General features: G+C 46.9%; 1 protein-coding gene across 1 annotated transcript in view; it reads left to right on the forward strand.

The window, feature by feature from the left end:
• The first annotated feature begins 3,000 nt into the window (after positions 1–3,000).
• Positions 3,001–22,406, forward strand: part of Glt8d2 (glycosyltransferase 8 domain containing 2) — a 28,854-nt gene continuing 9,448 nt past the window's right edge. The window contains exons 1-5 of the mRNA XM_051139776.1: positions 3,001–3,299; positions 12,056–12,102; positions 14,059–14,142; positions 16,776–16,777; positions 20,470–20,663. Coding sequence (XP_050995733.1) covers positions 12,084–12,102; positions 14,059–14,142; positions 16,776–16,777; positions 20,470–20,663 — 299 coding nt within the window. The 5' untranslated portion in view covers positions 3,001–3,299; positions 12,056–12,083. The remainder of the gene's footprint in view (positions 3,300–12,055; positions 12,103–14,058; positions 14,143–16,775; positions 16,778–20,469; positions 20,664–22,406) is intronic.

Consider the following 22,406-nt stretch of genomic DNA (forward strand, 5'->3'; position numbering starts at 1 on the left):
ACAGGGTTTCTCTATGTAGCCTTGCCTGTCCTGGACTCACTTTGTAGACCAGGCTGGCCTCAAACTCACAGAGATCCACCTGCCTCTGCCTCCCGAGTCCTGGGATTAAAGGTGTGTGCCACCACGCCTGGCGAGATGGTTTTTTAAAAACCCTTACTTTATCTGACCATAACCAGTCTTTATGCCTTGGAACTCAGCCACCACTGCCTGGCATGCATGATGCATTTTAACCCTCAGTTTGGTTAGGTCTCTCTTAACAGAACTACTAGATGGAGAAACTGAAGACCTGCGACTGTGACAAACGAGCTCCAAGCCCACTGGGTGCCACAGCATCGTTAGGGTGTCATTGATTGCCTGTCTCTCTTTCCCTTCTCATTTATCTCATAAGGAGGAATCCATGCATACAACAACATGGGAACCTTGGCCATAGATAAGAAACCTCTGGTGTCCTGTGAGTTGTTGGTTAAGGTTGTAGGTTAGAGCTCAGAGTCTCCTCAGACGGTACAGGCTATGACAACTGCTCCTGAGTGTACAGCACCCCTCACTCTTCCAGCACTCTTCTTCTCCCCAGAAGGCACAAGGAATAGTGCAGAGGAGATGGCTGAAACAATTTAGGACTCTGAGAATTGGGGCTGTGATGAAGAGCACTTCCTGCTGCTTCAGAGGACCCAAATCCGGCTCCTCACGTGCATGTGGGAAGTCTCATGATCACCTGTAACTCCAGCTCCAGGGGCTCCAGCGCCCTTTTCCTGCTTCCTCAGGCACTGCAGTCACGTGTACCCACACTCAGACACACGTGTACACATTAAAAAATTAAATGAAAGAACGAGGAGGAGGGGGAGTGCTGTGAAACATTGTCTTCTGGACATGAAATGACATTGAGCTCACAGACCTGTCCAAAATCTAACCGGTCAACATCCTCCTGTGAGGGGGAGGGGCACCGAGGTCCTATCCTTGGCTGAGCAGCTACTGGCAGTTAACAGCCAATGTGGAGAGGGAATCGGTTTGTTTTTTTTTTTTTTTTTTTTCCTTCAGCTGTGTAGCGCTGTTAAATTGCACATGATCTAGTAAACAATCTCTCACTCCCTCTCTGTCTCTACCTGTATGCATGAGCGTGCATGCACGCACACAGCTCACACACACAGACACACTTTTTTTTCTAAATGAAAAGAAGCTAGAGGAACTGGAGAGATGGCTAAGAAGTTAGTAACACTTGCTGCTCTTGCAGGAGGCCTGGTTCAGTTCTCCCCACCACAAGGTGGCTGACAAACCGTCTGTAACCCCAGCACCAGAGGACCCAGCGCCCTCTACTGGCCTCTCAGACACCACGCATGCACACAATGCACATACATATATCTACAGGCAAACTCTCACACACAGCAAATATTTTTAAACTAAAAATATATTTTTAATAAGTAAAAATTTAAAGGAGCTAGAGCCAGCTCCCACATTTGATTCAGCCCTTCAGAGGCAGAGGCAGGTGGATCTCTGAGGTGGAGTCCAGCCTGACCTGCATAGTTCCAGGCTATCCAGAGCTACATAGTGAGACCTTGTCTTTAAAACAAAACAAAAGGAGATAGTTGAGGAGTCTCTAACAGGAGTCTGTGCTTCATCACTAAATTACTTTGCTATTGGATGTTATCTGGCTCAAAGCCTCAGTTAGCTCATCTGAATGATGGACCAAAATTTGGTCTACCTAACACAAACACTGTGAGAAGGAAGCGAAGCAGAAGATGTGGCTCTGTTTTGTCAGTGTTCAAAGCCCCGTGTGATTGAAGGATATTTGGGATATCCCCTTCTCCAACTCCAACATAAGGAAACTATCCTCAGGAGTGTTGATACCCAATCCCACAGCTGCCAGCCACGTGGCTGACGGGTACTTAGGCTGAGGGGTACTTAGGCTGAGGGGTACTTAAGCTTAGGGGTACTTAGCCTGAGGGGTACTTAGGTTTAGGGGTACTTAGGCATCATTAGTGTAGTTGGAGAACTGAATCTTAACATTTTACTAAATTTTCATAATTGAAAAATGAATACTGTTTCAGTTGTTAGAACTATTTTAAGTATATTTAAAACACCCTGGCATATATGACTGTAGCTGGGGATAAACTTATGGCACTGTTCATACAGGACAAGAGCTCTACTCAGCCTGCCTGTTGCTCTTTGTTTTGAGGCACTATGTTATTTAGGCTGGCCTTGAACTCACTCTGTATCGTGGGTATCTATGAGTAAAATAAAATACATCATTTTTTATACTTTTATTAACATGGATGATACAACCCCCTCTCTTTTTTTTTTTTTTTTTTCCTACATTGTTTGTTCGTTTGAGGCGAGGTCTCACATAACCCGTGTTGGCCTTAAACTCCTGACCCCCACTGCCTCTGCCTCCTAAGTGCTAGGATTACAGCCAGGCCACACCACCCCGGTTCTTACTGGTCTTGGAAATTCAGTTACCGTGTAATTTGCATTGTATTTGTGAAGGAAAGGACCCCTTGCCATGGGGCAGTCAGCAAAGGCCTCCTTACGAAAGTTAACGAAGGGCCACGGCGGAATAAGCTCCAAGAACCTACACAAAGTGCTGGTACCATTCTTGGGTTTCTTGGGAATCAACTGGAAAACTACATACAGAGCGGCAGAGGTTGCGACCGAGTCTAACCCCCTGCCTGGTTTCTCTCCGCTTTGGCCACTCCATCTGGAAACTTGGGTCTTTACCGCAGCCTCAGAAGACGACGACGGTTGTCTGTGTTTTGGTTTGCCGTGGCGACATTTGAATGTACCGGCGATGCCAGAGTCCTAACACGAATCTGGCTGTTGCTTTCTCTTTTGAAACTTACATTAGACGCATCATGATATAACTTCACTTTCCAGGCATTTGCTGTTTCCTGGGTTTGAATCTTTTCCTCCACAACAGTCCATTTTTGGACAGGGCTGCAAGAGACACACACGGACTGCAAGAGAAAGCTGAGAGCGGATGCCTGCCCCGGCCAGCCAACCTGCCCGGCCTTCGTGCAGAGCACATCTGGAAGTGGTTTCAGGAGCTTGGAGTCCCAGCTGTTGAAGGAGTGGAAGAGAAACCCGAGCCATTCAAAGTCAACGCAAGCGCAAGCGGAGGTGGGTGTGGACCGCTGAGGCACACTGTCCTGGAAACAGCATACTAGCCCTGGGATTTCCAATGGGATCTGGGAAGCGGCAAAAGCAACGGGGAATCTTAGCCGCCCCTTCCAGGCCAGCCGCAGTCTGAACGCTCCGCCCTGCAGCGCTTCTGGACCAAGGAGCTCAAAGCTTACCCTCACATCCACCAGGTAAATAGAGCAATTTTACAGACAAGGTACCGTTTCCATTTTGCCTCCTCTGTCTACAGCACCTGTTTGTTTTGCTGTGGCCTCAAGGAAGCAAATCGGAGGCATCAGACTTGCCCCCTCCAGACTTAACTCCCTAGTTTGTAAGGGAAGCACCCTAAAGAATCTTCACTATTATAGCAAATCCAAGATGCTCAACGTACAAGCCTTTTCACATCTTGGGCTCCCCTCCCCCCTCCCCCCGCCCCCCAGAGCAGAGTTTATCCCTGTCCTCCTGGCCCCAGCTCTAACAGTGTGATTTGTCTGCATTGGATTTGAAGCTTGGAGATCGGGCGTTAGACGGGACAGCCATCAGGGTTAGCATTAAATGTGAGTCTGTTTCTGAGCCAAAATGACTTTAACTGGCTTCTGAGTCATGCATTTGGAATCTGTCCTGAGAAACTCTTCTGGGGCCTTCCATACCCAGTAAGAGAGCTGGCGCTTGTAGGACTCTGTGGTTTGCTGTAGCACAGGAGTCACAGTGTTTGCTCTACCACCTGAAGGCCGTCTTACGTTTGCTTTAGCCGTGCCTGCAATATCTCAGGGGAAATCCACTAACCCTCGTAGACAGTTTGTGATAGGAGTTAAGAAAGGGTGTTAAGCACAGAGCCTGAAAGGAAAGAGAGCATAGATTCTATCTAAACGTGTGAATATGCTGTGAGGTTCGCTCTTGCAACCTGCTAGGCCATGTGACGCTGGGGATGGGGGTGGGGGGAAGAAGGGGGGAGGGGTGTTTTAGCATTTCACTTCTGTGCAATATCCTTTTTGCATTACATAATGGGACTCCAGTCTTCCCTCTGTTACAGCCAACAACAGAGCTGCACCCCAGAGGCGTGAGGGTGTGGGGCTGTGTGCTGCCTGGAAGGCTTTCGTAAGCTTGATTCTGGTCACATCACACAGCGTGTGCCTATATTTCCTCATCTGTAAAATGGAAATAAAGTGACATAATGTAATATGTGACCATCAGGGTCTGAAAAGAGGGTTTTCCCTGGTGATGCTGATATAGGCGGTGGGGGTGACTGCAGCGAGCACACATCCTGCACTGGGCCAGTCTCTGCCGCTGATATGCTCTCTCCCTCTGACACTCTGATGCCTCACACATCCCTCATTGCCCAACACCCTGCTTTCTTCATCCCTCCACTCAGAGCCGCATCCCCAGCTCTACATTCTCTCTTTGCTCTCCATCTTTCTTCTCTGGGGGAAAGGCATGTTCATTAAGCCATGGGTTTCATTTCTCATTCCCAAGGGACACCATTTTTTTGTTTGTTTTTTTGTTTTTTGAAACAGGGTTTCTCTGTGTACCCTTGGCTGTCCTAGACTCACTTTGTAGACCAGGCTGGCCTCGAACTCACAGTGATCCGCCTGCCTCTGCCTCCCAAGTGCTGGGATTAAAGGCGTGTGCCACCACCTCCCAGCGGGACACCATTCTCTTACTGCTTCCTTGGTGTCAGAGTTTTTCAAAGAATTTTCAGAAGGTTATAGACCCCTAGAGAGAGGAGCTCCACAACCCTTCGGGCAGACCAGAGAGTAGAAAAGCACTTTAATGGTCCTGCAAAGTGTCAAAGCAAAGACTCCCACTTAAGGCTATTTAACACACAGTGGTTCCCAAAGCTGAGCCAGTTTGTCACATCAGTGAGTGATGCCTGGAGCGAGCTCTGCAGTCCCGTGTTCTGACCACAATTGTTTTTGTTTAGACTCCTTTATGAAATCCTATTTCGTAGCACTCCCGGTGAGCGTCCAAGGAGCCAGGTCGTCTTCTTCTCCCTCCCTTAATGCTTTGGTTTGGATGTGGTTTGTGGTTTGGAGTTCAGATGTTTAAGACTTGATCCTTATGCCAGTTTTGGGAGATCGAATAGAAACTTTAGGAGTGATGCTTCCTCGCAGGGGGCGGGGGGTGTTTACATCACTCAGGGAATCCCATGTTCGTTCAGTGAGAGAGCTCATGCTATGCCTGCTAGTGCATTAAACATGGTCTCTAACCTAGCAATGTCCAAATCCTCCATCAACTCATTGGAATTGACATCTTTGGGGCTCTGAATCTTTAAGGTAATTTCCTTCGTATTTTTGTCTTTTCTTCCAAGCTAAAGCTAATCTCCTTGGCCACTGCCTGGTATGAAAGAATTCTTCTCAGGTCTAGACACACGAAGGCAGCTGTCCAGGCCCCATCCTCAGGGCTGGGCTTTGAACACGCCATCTTTTCTCAGGTCTAGCCCACCTCTCTATGCTGTGCTTTTCTGCCTAGCCGAGGCCCTCGCCCTCGGTCTTGTTTCTTCTCCTTTTTGAAGCGGCCACTGTCCAGTGCCTTGCCTTGGGAATTCATTGTTCCGTCACTGACATTCAGTGACTCCCACCTCTCCCTGTGCTGTGCTGAAGACGGGCTGACAAGCTTGGCCACACTGCAGGGTGGACCGCTACCCAGAGGAAACTGTCACTCAGAAGTTGTTCAGCCTAGAAAAGCTGTGGGTTTTTCCATCCAGAACCTTCTTCCTGCATCCTTGGATTGGGACCTCTGGCTTGTTCTTGGATAAGCAGATTTCTTTCTATCGGGAGTGACAAGCACGGTGATAAGAGCCTCTTTCCCTTGTTTTCGCTCTCCTGTTGTTCACTCAAACTATCTTTGGGACAAGACAGGCAGACCCATCAGGGAGGCACAGTCCTGTCTTCAGTCACCATGCTAAGGACACAGGCACACAGTACGGAGGCTGGGGTTGATGGTGCATGCCTTTAACCCCAGCACTTAAGAGGCAGAGGCAGGTGGATCTGTGAGGTCAAGTTCCAGGGACAGCCAGGGCTACACAAAGAAACTTGTCTCAAAACAAACAAACAAACAAACAACCCAAAACAAAACAGAAATTGGGGAGAGGGGGAGAAGAAAGAAGAGAAAACAGTGTGGAGAGGTCACAGATCGAATGGATGGATAGAATGGAGAGCGAGCACCAGCCAGGGCACACACTCCCTGAAGGAGATGAAAAAACGGGCATTCCAGGCAGGGATGCTGCCAGAATTAACTCCCAGGAGCAGCAACCTGTAGAGTTGGGTGTGCAGGGGCTAATAGAGATTGACCATGAGCTGTTCAGCATGCCCACGAGTGTGCCATTGGGTTGATTCCTCTTAACTTTTAGTGGGTACCAATGAGCAAGAATGGAATACTCTAGGTGGCGGAGTTAGGCTGCTTCTTTAAACTGGCAGATAATTGTGTATTTTTACAAGGCACGGTGTGTCGTTTCAATTTATGGGCATAGTGATTAGGTGGACAAGTTGTTATTCTATCACCTTGAACATTTGTCACTTCTTTGTATTGGAAACACTCAAGATTGTTAGCTATTTAAAACTGTATGACTGTGGGAGGCTGGAGAGATGGTTCAGAGGTTAAGAGCACTGACTGCTCTTCCAGAAGTCCTGAGTTCAATTCCCAGCAACCACTTGGTGGCTCACAACCATCTATAATGAGATCTGGTGCCCTCTTCTGGTGTGCAGGTGTACATGCAGGCAGAGCTCTGTATACATGATAAATAAATCTTTTTTTAAAATGTACAACTATGTGCTGTCAACTGTAGTTTCCCTGCATTATCAGATGACACGTGTTGCCTCTCCTATGTAGCTGCCCCTATGTGCCATTCAGCCACACTCTCTCCTTCCCCGTGCCACAAATCATTCAGTACGGTTCTAAAGTACGTTGGTTGTCTTGCATTCTCCAAAATTGTCAGAGCTGTGACAAAAGGAGAAGCAGTGGAAGTGACATCAATTAACAGTAAAAAACAGCCAGAGATAGAAAGCCAAGCTACAGGACACCAGGCTGGAACAATAGGAGTTGAATATAGATTGCTTAGTGGGCGATGTTATTAATGTCAGTTTTCTTAGACGTGATCATGGCATTTTGGCTGTGTGGGAAGATGTCTTTGGTTTGTGTTTTACCCTTGTATTTGTGTATGTGTATGTGCACAGATATGTGGCCTTTTCAACACAGCCACACACTCAAAGAGGCCCAGACAGCTCAGAAGGAAGCACAGTTCCACCTTGACTGTGCCCTGTTTCTGATAAAATAGATGAAATGACATCCGTCTGAGGGAATTTCCTGGCGTTCCTCACATCCCGAGACACAGGTTTCTCGTTTCTTTTCTGCTGTTGATGATACTCAGTCTGGTCACTTCGATGAGATGGAATTTTTCCATTCCAATTCTTGAGAAAGCCCCTTTTCAATTAATAAGCAATCTTAGGGTGATACTGTAAAACTGTGAATTTCCCCCGGCATGGTGGCACGCGCCTTTAATCCCAGCACTCGGGAGGCAGGGGTAGGTGGAGTGTTGAGTTCCAGGACAGCCTGGTCTACAAAGTTCAGGACAGCCAGGGCTACACAGAGAAACCCTGTCTTTAAAAAAAAAAAAAAGACTTTGAAGTTGTTTCTCAACAACCTCTCACTAAATTGTTGAGGTTTTCCCACCCCCACCCCCATCCCTCTCATTAGTTATCAAGCATGGTGGTTGCAAAGTCATACTGTAGGCACTGTGAGGTATCTTAACTTTCCAAGGGCAGGAGGGGTCTTCTATATGGTGGAGCTAAGATTTGAACCTAGGTTCATCTGACCTCAAGACTCCCTGCTACCTAGCAGCATGGCAGCCATATCGCAGAATGATCTCTTTGGTCCTATGACTGCAGAATTTCTGTTGTGTTTTGCCATTGGCATTTTGAGGCCCACGAAGCCGAAATTGTAAGAGGGAGAGAAGGGTACAATTTGAACATGCCCTCCCCTCCCCAGTGCTTCAGACCGACCTCCGCACACACTAGGCGAGTGTTCTATCACAGAGACGCATTCTGCCCTCCACATGCTTTGTGTAAAGCACACTTTCTGTGGGGACGCTCTGCGTCTCAAGGAGATGCCATGTGGATCAGGGCTTCCCACACCCATCTGCTTCAGGAGCGTCCCTCCTCCTCGGCTCACTGTGGTACCTTGCTGTTAGACATCCAAAACTTTGTGGTCAGTGAATTTTGATGCTCCAGTGGCCAAGAACTGTTCTACCACTGACCCAATTGTGACTTCGGCATCTGACTGGAGGCTGAAGACAGCAAATGGAATATGAAACCTCAGAAGCCTGAAACACATTGTGGGGAGAGTTCCAGAGACAGGATGGGATGCATCCTGGGGTCTCTGAGCCCTTCTGAGACACATGTCCTCACTTAAAGAATGAAGAGTAGGGGGCTGGAGAGATCGCTCAGCAGTTAAGAACACTGGATGCTCTTGCAGAGGTCCTGAGTTCAATTCCAGGCAATCACATGGTGGCTCACAACTGTCCATAGCTCCAGTTCCAGAGAACCCTACATCCTCTCACAGGCATACATGTAGGCAAAAATACCAATGCAAATAAAATAAATAATTTTTTTAAAGGAAGAGTAGTGTTTCCACATGAAAAGGAATTCTAAGAATTGAAGAAGGCCATGGACCCAAATAATCCCCTCCCCCACCCACATACACACATCTTATTGGCATAACAAATGTATTTATCTGCAAGTAACTGCACATAGCTAGGCATAGTGGTGAACACACAACCCCAGCACTCAAGAGGCAGAGGCAGATCTCTGTGAGTTCAAGGCCAGCCTGGTCTACACAGTGAGCTCCAGGACAGCCAGAGTTATATAATGAGATCCTGTCTCAAAAAAGGAAAAAGAAAAGAAGAATAAGAAAGAAAGAAACCGAGCCTTGATCAAGCAGTTTAGGAGCAAGGGGGAAATTTCTTGGCTTATGTAGACGTGCTAGGGAGGAACTTTCTCCAGGAGCTCTGGACTTGGCCTCAGTTTCTCCCGAGGTACCACATAGCTTCCTTCACTGAATGAGAGGAGGAACCATGTTGCCAAAGCCCATCCTGAGATAGCATTACTCCCAAAAATTAGATGAGCGACTATCACTTAGAGTTATAAATGGATTTAAAAAAAATAATCCCAGCACTTGGGAGGCAGAGGCTAGGGGATCACTGTGAGTTCGAGGCCAACCTGGTCTACAAAGCGAGTCCAGGACAGCCAAGGCTACACAGAGAGACCCTGTCTCGAAAAACCAAAAAAAAAAAAAAAAAAAAAAAAAAAAAAAAAAGAGAGAGAGAGAGACCTACCTCTGAAAGCCCCTAAGCAGCGTGTTGTTTCAGTAAGGATGGAGGGGGGAGAGGGCCACCCTGACATGAGCTCTGAGCTCCTGGTTTTGCCAGAGAGGCCAGGGGAATAAGAGGGTGGGCCTGAGTGCATAGTTGTAGGGAATTAAAGCCTCACCCCAAATATCTGGTGATGAGTTGTTTGATCCCTGCCAACAAATTCTTCCCGCATTCCGGCTCAGACCTTGGCATACCTCCCATTCCATCTTCCTTCTTACGGTGTCTCTGCTGCTGGTTTCTGAAGCTTATCAGTTGCTGTCTGCAGCCTCTAGGCCAGCGTCAAAGTCATAAGTTCTTTGGAAGGACCACACGTTAAACAGACCCACCTACCTTTAAAGTAAACTAAGTTCCCAAGACCAGTTGCTATTTATGGTAAAGTAGCTTTACAAAAATAAAGGAAGTCAGTTTCCATCTCCTGGAACAATTGGTAAGATATTACAAGGAAGTAAATGCACATATGAACAATTAAAAAAAATTACTTTAGGCTTTCAGATTTAGGGAAGCCCAGGCAGGCAGGCAGGTGGGTGAAACAGTGAGTTTGAAGCCAGTTTGATCTAAATAACAAATTTCAGGACGGCTACAGAGTGAGACCCTGTCTCAACATAAAATACAATTTGCATCTAATGGTTGAATCTGTTTGTTGTTGTTTCATTTTTCAAGACAGAGTTTCTCAATGTAGCCCTAGCTGTTCTGGAGCTCAGTCTGTAGCCCAGGCTGGCTCTGGAGCTCAGTCTGTAGCCCAATCTGGCTCTGAAGCTCAGTCTGTAGCCCAGGCTGGCTCTGAAGCTCAGTCTGTAGCCCAGGCTGGCTCTGGAGCTCAGTCTGTAGCCCAGGCTGGCTCTGGAGCTCAGTCTGTAGCCCAGGCTGGCTCTGGAGCTCAGTCTGTAGCCCAGGCTGGCTCTGGAGCTCAGTCTGTAGCCCAGGCTGGCTTTGAACTCAGTGATCCACTTCCCTCTGCCTTCCAAGTGCTGGGATCAGACGCATGTATCACCACGCTTCGTTTATATTGGTTAAACTTTTTTTCTCTCCTGCTTTTCTGTAGGAGTATCTAAGATACCATAATATGTACACAGAAAAAAACTGTAACCTGGAGCTGGAAGTGGTGGCACACATTTGTAATCCCAGCACTCAGGGAGGCAGAGGCAGGTGGATCACTGTGAGTTTGAGGCCAGCCTGGTCTACAAAGCAAATTTGAGACAGTCAAGGCTACACAGAGAAACTGTGTCTCCAAAACAAAACAAAACAAAAACCTGTAACCTGGGAAAGCTGGGGAGGATGGTAACAGGTCTATTTGAAAAGACACAGACATTATTGGGCCCAGCGCTTGGGAGGTAGAGGCAGGTGGATTGCTGTGAGTTCGGGGCCAGCCTGGTCTATAGAGAGAGTGAGTCTAAGACAGCCAAGGCTACACAGAGAAACTCTGTCTTGGAAAACCAAAAACCAAATGAAAACAACAAAACAAAAACAAAAAGAGGATCTGAAGGGAAAGCAATGTGCTTGAAAGAGTGTTGATGTATTGTGGAGGAACTTGAGTTTTCACTCTTTCTGTTTGTTTTGTTGTGGTTGTTGTTGTTTTTGAGACAGGGTTTCCTGTCTGTCCTGGACTCACTTTGTAGACCAGGCTGGCCTCGAACTCAGAGATCCTGCTGCCTCTTCCTCCCGAGTGCTGGGGTTACAGGTGTGCACCATTGTACCAGCTCCTGTTAATCTTGTTCATCACTGTATCCCTAGTGCATCACATGCTGGCTTCCAGTAATGAACAAATTATTGGAGTGGATGTAAAGTTTGCCCACTCTAGGACTGTCTGTTTCCACCTGGGAATCCAGACAATGGAAACACTTCCTTATTTAAAAAGGCAAGCATGGGGTATGTATTACAGACATATTAAGAGACTTCCTTAAATGATACTTCTCTGTAGTCCCATTTACCCCAGTAGATAGTGGAGCTCCTTCTGGAGAGGGATGAAAAAAAAATGAAGAGAAATCATCATCTCTTTGGACCATTTTGTTCAGCCAGAATAATTACTCTTGAGGTGCACTGTACGTGTGTAATGATTATCTCATTGTCAACTTAATGCAACTTGGAGTCATGTGGGGAATGGGCCTACGGGCATTACTTGTGGAATATCTTGATCAAGTTAACAGCAGTGGGAAGACCTGCCCTCTGTGGGTGGCACCATCCCTTAGGCTAGGATCTTGGTGAGCTGCGGAAGTAGTCCTCACTCTCTGCTTCCTGATTGTGGATGTGACGTGTGCCTTGACCTCCTTACCACGGTGGGCTGTACTCTTGAAAACTGTGAGCTAAAAATAAGTCCTTTCTCTCCGAAGTTGCTTTTGTTGGAAAATTCTTTTATGGCAGCAAGAAACTGAGACAACGTTCAAGAAATATTTATTTTCTTCCCAGAATTCTAGATCCAGAATAGTAATGGGTGAAACATACTTCACAACATACCAGATTTCCAGAGGAGAGTCAGTCTTAACACTTGATGTCTTTTTTTGTTTGTTTGTTTTGTTTTTCGAGACAGGGTTTCTCTGCGTATTGATTTTTTTTTTCTTTAGTGACGTTTTGCTTTTCAATCCACAGGTCCTGGTTGTTATTCAAGTCGATACACATGGCTTTTCTACGCAAAAGTAAGAATTGAACTTATGGAATAACTATAAAGAATATTCACTAGAGGAAAAACACAGTATATTTTTGTCACTGGTAACAGCCACAGTAAGGTCAGTCAGGTACTGATTGACTGGGTCACCTCTCTAAACATGGTGGAAGGTGAACAGTAACCAGGTCTCTTGAGACCTACAGAACCGTTTTCTTCCTCCTGGTCTGTGGCTATCCATCCCTGACTCTTGCCCAAAAGGGTGGGAGAGAGAGCTGGAAACTGGAACTAAGCGAGGTTGAACCACAAGGCACAGTGTAGTTTGGGGAGAGACATAAAATTCTCTAGATCCTTTCATTTACACATATGAACGCAAAAGTCTATCTTTAGATAAATAGCTTAAATTTTTATTTGTATCAGAGAAGCCCACAGAGGCTCATGGAAGTTAAGTAATCCATGTGAGTTCACATAGCTAAGAGGCGGTGAAAATGAGGTTGGAATCTGAGTTCATATCCCAGCCCCTTCCCTCCCCACAAGAGTTACAATGTAGCCTAGGCTGGCCTACACTCACTGTGTTACAATGTAGCTCAGGCTGGCTTGGATTCCCTATGATCCTCCTGCCTCTGCCTGGTGAGTGTGGGATCACAGGCTTGGGTCACAGACCTGACTCTCACACGTGTGTGTAGGCTCAATTTTTGTAACAATTATATTTTATCATGAACTTATTAACCGAAAGGACCTTACTTAGAACCCTACTAACCTAACCAATAGGAAAAGGAGATTAAAGAATACAATAATGAAACCATAAGGATATCAGTTCTGAGGAACGATTCTCCTGGCGTAGTCAGCAGGATTTCTTCTGCTGCAACCTGGATCAACCGGAACCTGGAGCCTCAGCCAGAATCCGGAGCCCCAAAGCCTTCCCTCGAGCGGTTCTCTTTAGGAGTATCTCAAAGTGGAGCTATGAACAGCCAAAACTATCCCAAGTCTCCAAAGGCCCCACCTTCTGTTTTGGGCTCACATTTATACCTCCTCTCAGAATTTGTTCAAGGATGTTTTTCAGCTGGTAAACACAGTGGTTCGACTTCTAAGGGGATAAACATCACCTGCTTTCTCACAAGTCTTTTTCTCATCCCCCACTTGTGATCTAAACAAAAAACATGTTTATCTCTCCTTCACTTGTGCATACCCTATGGCAGAGTCACATGTCCCCATTTTTTCTCCATTATGTTCCTTCTGTCTTCCACATCCTTTAAAGATCTTCTTTAGATTCATCCATGCTTAATATTTGTATAATACATTTTTATAATATAAAGTTTCTGTCCTTTCTATAAGTGGAAAAGTATCTATCTCCTGGCACAAAAAGAAGATGATCTGTAAAATATACTTGACTAGAGGAATGCTCAGTTTTGAGTGGCTTGCGTCGCATGCCTGCAGCGTTGAAATCAGAGACTAGCTTTGTCACACATGACTTGATACTGCTTAACCCTGTGAACACAAATGTCCCCAGTCGATTTACCGACAGCTAGCAATGTGTGCATTCTGTACTCAAAAACTGCTGCCCAATACCATCGCATTCCTAGCATCACTAGTGTGGAAAGAGCTTTAGGCTGGGGTCCTCACCTGGAGCCAGGGCTCGACTGGCATTTGAATTCATTGAAACGCAGCTGGGTTCTATTAAGTTTAAGTCTGTTCAGAATTAGCAGTAGCTCATAAAAGGCGTTCTAGAAATGACGCTGTGTATAAGACGGATGAGATATTCACGCAAGGCAGCCTCCTGAGTCTGAGGCCTCCGCCTGGGTTTAGCCCTGGGTCCTCCCTGTGCTCCGAGGAACCCGACCACAGTGAGTGAAGTCAATGCATTACTTCACAGGCTGTGTGCTCAGTAAGTGTCCTCCATTGTGACTGCCCGCGCCCACGTTCTGTTTTGTTTTCCAGTTGGTTTGAGGTTGACTGATCAAACTTTGATGCGATTCCCTCTTCATTTCAGTCAATCAAGTGTTGCTCTTCCTGCTGGCCCTGACCCTTTGTGGCATTCTGTACAAGAAAGTTCATAAGGGAGCCGTTCTCAAGAGTGAAGCAGGTGAGCAAACATAGAGGCTGTCGGGACAAGACACCTCAGGAGGTGGTTTCAGTGTTTTCCAATTGGTTCCTTTCGGTGACTGGGTTCAGGGGTAAACGACACAGCCCTTAGGGCCAGCTTGTAGAGTATCTGCCATAGAGTAACAGTTCGGTTATGCTCCGAGAATTCTATTTACTCTGCATCATGTGGAGGGCCTGTTAAAACACACCTGGGCTGGGTGTATTACACACACCTGTGATCCCAGCACCTGGAGGTTAAGGTAGGAAGGATTGTGAGTTTGAGATTAGCCTGGGCTACATAGTGAGTTCAGGCCTATCTGAGTTACAAAGCAAGACCCTGTCTCAAACAAACAGAGTAGACACTTATTACTAGGTCCCACGACAGAGGTTTGTCACAGACAGTGTGGGCCTGGGGGTCTGCATTTCACAGAAGCTCCAGGCAGGTGCTAGGACTCTTGGTTCTTGGACAATGTTGTCCCCACAACTGGGACTGCTCTGCACCCTGTCCCTTTAGAGCCTCTCCACAGTTTGCTTTTGAGAATTGTTGTTGTTGTTTTTCTCGAGACAGAGTTTCTCTACATTATCTTGACTTAGCAGTTAAGAGCACTTGTTGCTCTTGCAGAGAATCTGGGTTTGATTCCCAGCGCCCATAAGGTGGCTGATAACTGTCTGTGACTCCAGTTCCAGGGCGTGCAACACTTTCTTTTGAACTCCACGGGCACCTGGCACACACATAATGCATGAATGGGGAGACACACACACACACACACACACGACACTCATGCACATAAAATAAAATAAACCTATTTTTTAAAAATAAGCTTCTACAAAAGGCGAGCAGACAGTAGGCTGGTTCATGCTAAAATTGCGTAGTGGTTCTTGTCTACAACTTAGTCGTTTATTTAAAACTCATTATGCTTCGCATGTGTGATGAGCAAGTTTGCAGAAGTTAGTTTGTATTAACTTGCTAGGACTGCCATGGGAATCCATTCTCTCACAGTCTGGAAGCGGTAAGGCCAAGGCGCTGCCAGCTGGCTTCTCACATGGCCTCTCCTTGTTGGCAGATGGCCGCCTTTAGTGTCTCCATGTGACTTTTCTTCTGTACATGTGTCCCTGGTGTCACTTTCCCTTTATTATGGCACCAGTCCTTTAGGCTTAGCGCCCTACCTACAGCCACAAGGTTTTTTGTTTTTTGTTTTTTTTTTTTTGTCTGTTTGTTTTTTGTTTTTATGTCCTCCTCCCGTCCTTTTAATGGTCTCATCTACAAATACAGTCATATTTAGAGTCACTGAGGCTCAGGACTTCAACATGGACTTTGGAGTGGAGCCACAAGTTTAGCTCATCGTCTCAAACGTTTGATAGGGTGAGGGAAGGAAAGAAGATGGCATGAGGGAGGATGGCGTCCTAGTCAGCGTCCTTTCGCTGTGAAGGGACACCGTGACCACAGCACCTCTTATAGGTGGAAGTATTTAACCGAGGCTTACAGTGTCCAAGATTTAGTTGATTGTCATCATGGTGGGAAGCGTGGGCAGCACACAGGGAGACACTGTGCTGGAGAAGTCGCTGCGAGCTCTACATCCAGATCTGCAGGTGGCAGGAAGAGAGAGAGAGAGAGGCACTGGGACTGGCTTGGGCCCATCCCCAGTGACAAGCTTCCTCCAACAAGGCAACACCTACTCCGGCAAGGCCACAGCTCCTAATCCCTCTCAAGCAGTGCCGCTCTCTGATGACTAAGCACTCAACCATACGAGCCGCTAAGGCTTATCCCTATTCAAACCACCACAGATGGGTAGGAGGACCGTCTGCATCTGTGTTCCTCCTCCTGCTACACTGTGTTTGGAAACCGACAGATCCCTTTATCTTGTCCCAGTGGGTAGGTCTTATAACATCTGCTAAACAACTGCAGCGAGGTGCACAGCCTGCTGGATTAACCAGCTATGTGTGTAATAGCAAAGCACGTGGGTGATATGAATGGATTCAATTCCACTTTGTTATCCCACCCAGCATTCAAAGAAAAAAGACAACATGGGCCGGGCATGGTGGCGCACGCCTTTAATCCCAGCACTTGGGAGGCAGAGGCAAGCAGATCGCTGTGAGATTAAGGCCAGCCTGGTCTACAAATTGAGTCTAGGACAGCCAAGGCTACACAGAGAAACCCTGTCTTGAAAAACCAAAAAAAAAAAAAAAAAAAAAAAAGACATCATGATGTTGAAGTACCATTACAAAAGAATAGAGGCCAGGCAGTGGCGCACGCCTTTAATCCCAGCATTAGGGGAAGCAGAGGCAGGTGGATCTCTCTCTCTGTGAGTTCGAGGCCAGCCTGGTCCACAAAGCAAGTCCAGGACAGCCAAGGCTACACAGAGAAACCCTGTCTTCAAAATGAAAACAAACAAACAAAAAGAATAGAGTGTTGACAAGGAGAGAGTCCCATGTGTGCCGTGTAAGAGAAACAAGTTACTGAGAAGTATGGCTGAATTTGCATTTAAAAGTCATGGGGCTGAGGAGATGGCTCAGAGGTTAAGAGCACTGTCTGTTCTTCCGGAGGTCCTGAGTTCAATCCCCAGCAACCACATGGTGGCTCATAACCATCTTTAATGTGATCTCGTGCCCTCTTCTGGCCTGCAGATGTACATGCAGGCAGAGGACTGTATACATAATAAATAAATCTTTGCAAAAAAAAAAAAAGTCATATACCTGGAGCTAGAGAGACTGCGCAATGCATGAGAGTGCTTGCTTTGTGTCCTATCTCTGTAAAGAGACACCACGACCAAAGCATTTAACTGAGGGTTTGTTTGCAGTTTCAGAGGGTCAGTCCATGATCCTCACGGTGGAATCACGGGGCAGGCAGCTCAGCACTGGAGCAGTAGCTAAAGCTGATGTTAATTTCCCCAATGGAGGCAGAGAGAGACTTGGCCTTGCGTGGGCTTTTAAAACCTCAAAGCCCACCCCCAGCGAACGAACAAGGCTACACCACCTAACTCTTCCCAGCAGTCTTCCAACTGGAAACCAAACATTGAAATATATGGGCTGGCAGGGCAGTGGTGGCACGTGCCTTTAATCCCAGCACTTGAAAAGCAAAGACAGGCAGATCTTTACAAGTTCAAGGCCAGCCTGGCCTACAAGCGAGTCCAGGACAGCCAAGGCTACACAGAGAAAACCCTGTCTCCAAAAAAAAAAAAAAAGGCACAAATATAGGAGCCTATAGGGTTGGGGGGAGCGGGGGGGGGGCGGGGATGGGGGTATTTCATTCAAACTACCACACTCTGCAAGCGTGAGAACCTGAGTTTGAATCCCCAGCAGCCATATAAAAGCTAGGCACATAGTCTAGCACATGGAATTCCTCTCCATGCAAATAAAGAGCCCCAACATCCCAGCCCCAACCAATGATATGAGCCCACCCTGGAAATCCCTTCCCATTCCCCAAGCTCCATTCATATAGGTCTCGCTCACCTCAATGAAGCACACAGGCTGTTTCACCAAATACCGCCTAAGGTAAGAGCGGCAGTGTCAACGGGGAGCTCCGAGCTAAAAGGATGTAACACCTAAAAAGCTGTTTGTCGGAGGTTTTTCTCTCTCTGGGCAGTGATTGCTGGACTGGGACTGTGGATCTACACCCTCTGGTGCCTGGATGGTCCAAAGGGAAGAAGCAGTAACACTGAAAACCTCGAGGAGGTCGCCTCTTTCTCCCCCCTGTCCTTCACTTCCCCAGAGGGATCCCCAGGATCCTGTTGACTCATCCGGTCCAGCGCCACCTTACCTTTCCCAGCCCGGTGGGTGTGCAGCCGCTGCTGGGCTCCCTGAGAAAGGAAGCCGAACACAGTGCTTCTTCTTTGTGTCTTCCTTTAGATACCACTCATTTTAGCCAGACAATAGAGGCGTGTACTTTTTGTTGTTTGTTCGGTTTGGTTTTTTCCGAGACAGGGTTCTGAGGCGTGTGCTTTTAATCCTAGCACTCAGGAGTCAGAGACAGGCAGATTTATGTTCTAGAAGCTACCCCTGCTTTTTTAGTCTTCTATTTTTCTGTCCCTACAAATATCCTCAAGGGCTCTCTTCTCTGTGGCTCAGATGAGTTCTTTTCAGTAAACTTTGACCGTGCACTTCTAAGGAGCCAGGCTCAGCGGGGTGAACCAACAAGCTCACAGTCGGAGAATCAGCCACAAAAATGACTCTTCAGAGCTGGGGCGTGGTGGCACACGCCTTTAATCCCAACACTCAGGAGGCAGAGGCAGGCAGATCTCTGTGAGTTTCAGGCCAGCCTGGTCTACAAAGTGAGTCCAGGACAGCCAGGCTACACAGAGAAACCCTGTCTCGAAAAACTAAAAACAAGACTCTTCAGTTACAGAAATAGAGACAGATGACGAGGCATCCATCCCTAGGACAGAAGCAGAGGGCAGAGAGAGAAGTACGCCGCCTTTGCCCTCCCAGTGCTCCCGTGCCATAGGAAGGGACAAACAGTGCAGCTGAGATGGATAAGTGAGAATTAACCACGTAGAGAGTAACTGCAGACGCCAGGAGCAGCGCGTGTAAAGAAGGACACTGTGATAAGAGAGCATGCTCAAAGAAAGACAGTGATAAGCGAGCATGCGCCTGGTCTTGAGGCGCGATCACGAGGAATTTGGTGCCGCCAGCGGTGAGCCGGCACAGCCAGGCCTGCGCGTCAGATCGCCTCACATGGCTGCGTGGTGACAACTCACCGCTAAAGGAACACGGCCACAAACACGTCTGCTTTTGTTTTGCTTTTTAAAACTGGATGCAGTAATCTAACCACTTGGGAAGTAGGGGCAGGATGATCACAAATTCCAGGCTGGCCTAAACTATATGAGATGCTGCCCCCAAAACATTATTTTGTTTATAAAAAAAATAATAATTCACTAGGCACCATGGCACACACCTGTAATCCCAGCACTCAAGGAGGCAGAGGCAGGTGGATCGCTGTGAGTTCGAGGCCAGCCTGGTCTACAAAGTGAGTCCAGGACAGCCAAGGCTACACAGAGAAACCTTGTCTCAGGAAAGGGAAAAACAAAACAAAACAAAAAAACAACCACTTTGCTTTAATTAAGCAAAATTAAAATCACTTATAATTTTATAAATAGACAAAGATAAATTTCTGGCTGTGTATGTATCATGTTTGGATCAAAGACCCGAAAGAATTTTGTTTATGTATTTATTCTGTAGGGCCTCCATATGCAGCCCCGGCTGGCCTGGAACCAAGAACCAGAGAGACTATTTAATGTTTATTAAAATATAGAAAATACACCTAGTAATGTGTTTCAATAAGTGTTTATTGAGTTAAATATCAGCGAGAGCTACCTTGGACCTAGGTGAGAGAGGTTTTGTAAAACTGTCTGCGAAGAGAGGTGGAGCTTAGCAAAACTCAGGTGTGCGCAGGCTGGCTTTTATTCTTTGCAATGCAGGTTGCATTGTGGCATCGAGTTACAATGTGGTAGCATCGCTGTTTCATCTTTTCCCACATGGTCAGTTATTCATCGTGAGTACTAGTCACGCCCTTCTGTTAGTGTCCCCCCACCACCACCCCACCACCACCCCACCCCTCGTCTCTGTTTTGTTTTCCAAGACATGGTTTCTCTGTTGTAGCCTTGGCTATCCTAGACTTACTTTGTAGACCAGGCTGTCCTCGAACTCACAGAGATCTGCCTGCCTCTGCCTCCCTCCCCAGTGCTGGAATTAAAGGCTGGGCCATCACTGCCAGGCTTAGTCCTTTCTCTTGCTGTTAACATTTGAGAAACTCGACTAAGGAATGGAGAGCAACAGAAAAACCATAGCAGTACAGGCCAGACAAGCTCTGACTTCGAAGTTAAGGGTTGCGGGGCCCCCTGGGGCTCTGTGGTTCTTAGTGTGTTTAGCTGCATGTGTGTGAGGCTGTGGACTGGTTTCTGAAAAAGTGTCCTAAAATAACAGAGATCTAGACGTTTACCCTGCATTCACGTGAAAATCTGATGTGTGGATTCCTCAGCCATTCAGATCAAAATCCTTCTTACATTAGGGTCTTGACCTCTCAGGTATCAATCCAGGAAGTTGCTCTGCCTTTTAGCATCACGCCAACAGTGCAGGGGCAGGAGTAGGCTGCAGACTCTGTAGATGCACACGTGACTTAAAGCAACATCCCATTTGTCCAACCTGATGACATTTTTGCAGCAAGGGAATGGGGGGGGCAGGGGAGTGGTTTTAGTGGTTGTCCACATGCCCCCTGAAGTTTCCAACCAAGGGACAGAGAGAGACTGGATGTGGTACAGCAGTCTTCCCCAGCACTGCGGGCTCGGAGCTGGACTGCTCACCCGAGACGTGCCTTGTGCTTGAGTCACTGATTTTGATGTTTCCAGATGACGATTCTGAGTCCCCCGAGGACATGGAAGAAGAGATTCCAGTGGTGATCTGTGCTGCCGCGGGGAGGATGGGCGCAGCCATGGCCGCCATCAACAGCATCTACAGCAACACTGATGCCAACATTGTGTTCTATGTAGTTGGACTACGGAACACTCTGTCTCGAATACGGTAGTTTGTATACTATGGTTTTGGAATGTTCTATTTTTTTCTTTTTCTTTTCTTCTCCTCCTCCTCCTCCTCTTCCTCTTCCTCTTTCATCCTCCTCTTCCTCCTCTTCATCCTCCTCCTCCTTTTTCTCTTCCTCTTCCTCCTCCTCTCTCCCCCCTCCTCCTTCTCTACTGATAACTATCATTAGAATTACTGAGAGGAAGTCATGGCCTTACTTGTGACCTGACTGATGTGTAGTCTAGATGGGGAAACATCAGCAAAGCCTCATTTGTCACGTTTGACAGCAGGTATTTCTGCAGGTGTGAACTGTCTAGTGCACTAAAGAACCCCAGTCCTGAAGCAGTTTATCTGAAAGTCTTTCAGGAATTTGTTCTCAGCCAGGCCTGTGGTCCTAGCTACCCAAAATGCTGAGGCAGAGTCGGGCCTGGTAGTACAGGCCTTTAGTCCCAGCACTTGGAAGGTGAAGGCAGGTGGATTGCTGTGAGTTCCAGGGCAGCCTGATCTACAAAGAGAGTTCCAGGACAGCCAGGGCTATTATGCAGAGAAACTGTCTGGGCAGTGCTTCCCTGAGCCCAGGAATGAGAAGAGCAAGCTGACAGACTTGCCTCTGTAACACAAGAATTCTGAATAATAAAGACCAGCGAACGAGATTAGTTATAAAATATATTATTAAAAAGTATGGCTTACAGCCAGGTGTGGTGGCACATGCCTTTAATCCTGGTGCTTGGCAGGGAGAGGCAGAGGCCAGCCTGGTCTACAAAGAGAGTTCCAGAACAGCTAGGGCTGTTACACAGAGAAACCTGTCTCAAAATCAATACAACAACAAAAATTATGGCTTATAATGAAGAACTGTTGCAAGTTTTCTTTTTGTTTTTGTTTTTGTTTTTTTTTTTTGAGACAGGGTTTCTCTGTGTATCCTTGCCTATCCTGGACTCGCTGTGTAGACCAGGCTGGCTTCGAACTCACAGTGATCCACCTACCTCTGCCTCCCGAGTGCTGGGATTAAAGGCGTGTGTCACCATGGCTGGCCTGAAAATTTTCTTAAAGTTTAAGCCTGGTGGAAAAATGAGAATGAAATATGAGCAGACACCAAGGCCCAGTATTCCATCCACAGTGCTATAAAAACAACTCCAAGTGCCCAGCTCCTGCACTCCTAGTCCAGAGGCTGGGGAAGGAGGGTACAAATTAGAGACCAGACTAAACTGCACGGTGAGAGTTCATCCCCAATAAACAAACTAGCCAAGTAACCAACCGACCAACTGTTGCAGGATCTTTTTACCCCATTGTGATCCCTGAGATTGTGAACTGTAAATCCCTGTTTATTGTGGTTGAGCCCAAACACACCTTTTTTTTTTTTTAATGTACTTTTTTTGTTTTGTTTTTTGAGACAGAGATTCTCTGTGTAGCCTTGGCTGTCCTGGACTTACTTTGTAGACCAGGCTGGCTTGGAACTTAGAGAGATCCACCTGCCTCTGCCTCCCTGAGTGCTGGGATTACAGGAGTGTGTCACCATGCCTGGCTCTAACACACCTCTGATCCAAGGATTTTGTTTATTGTAAACAGTTGATTAAGGTATGGTTCATCCAGACCTAGCACACACCTTTAATCCAAGAGCTTTCTTTCTTTTTTTTTTTTTTTTAATATTTATTTATAATGTATACAGTGTTCTGCTTGTATGTACACCTGCAGGCCAGGAGAGGGCACCAGATCTCATTGTGGATGGTTGTGAGCCACCATATGGTT

This window comes from Acomys russatus, chromosome 31 (genome assembly GCF_903995435.1).
Source record: "Acomys russatus chromosome 31, mAcoRus1.1, whole genome shotgun sequence".
Lineage (NCBI taxonomy): Eukaryota > Metazoa > Chordata > Mammalia > Rodentia > Muridae > Acomys > Acomys russatus.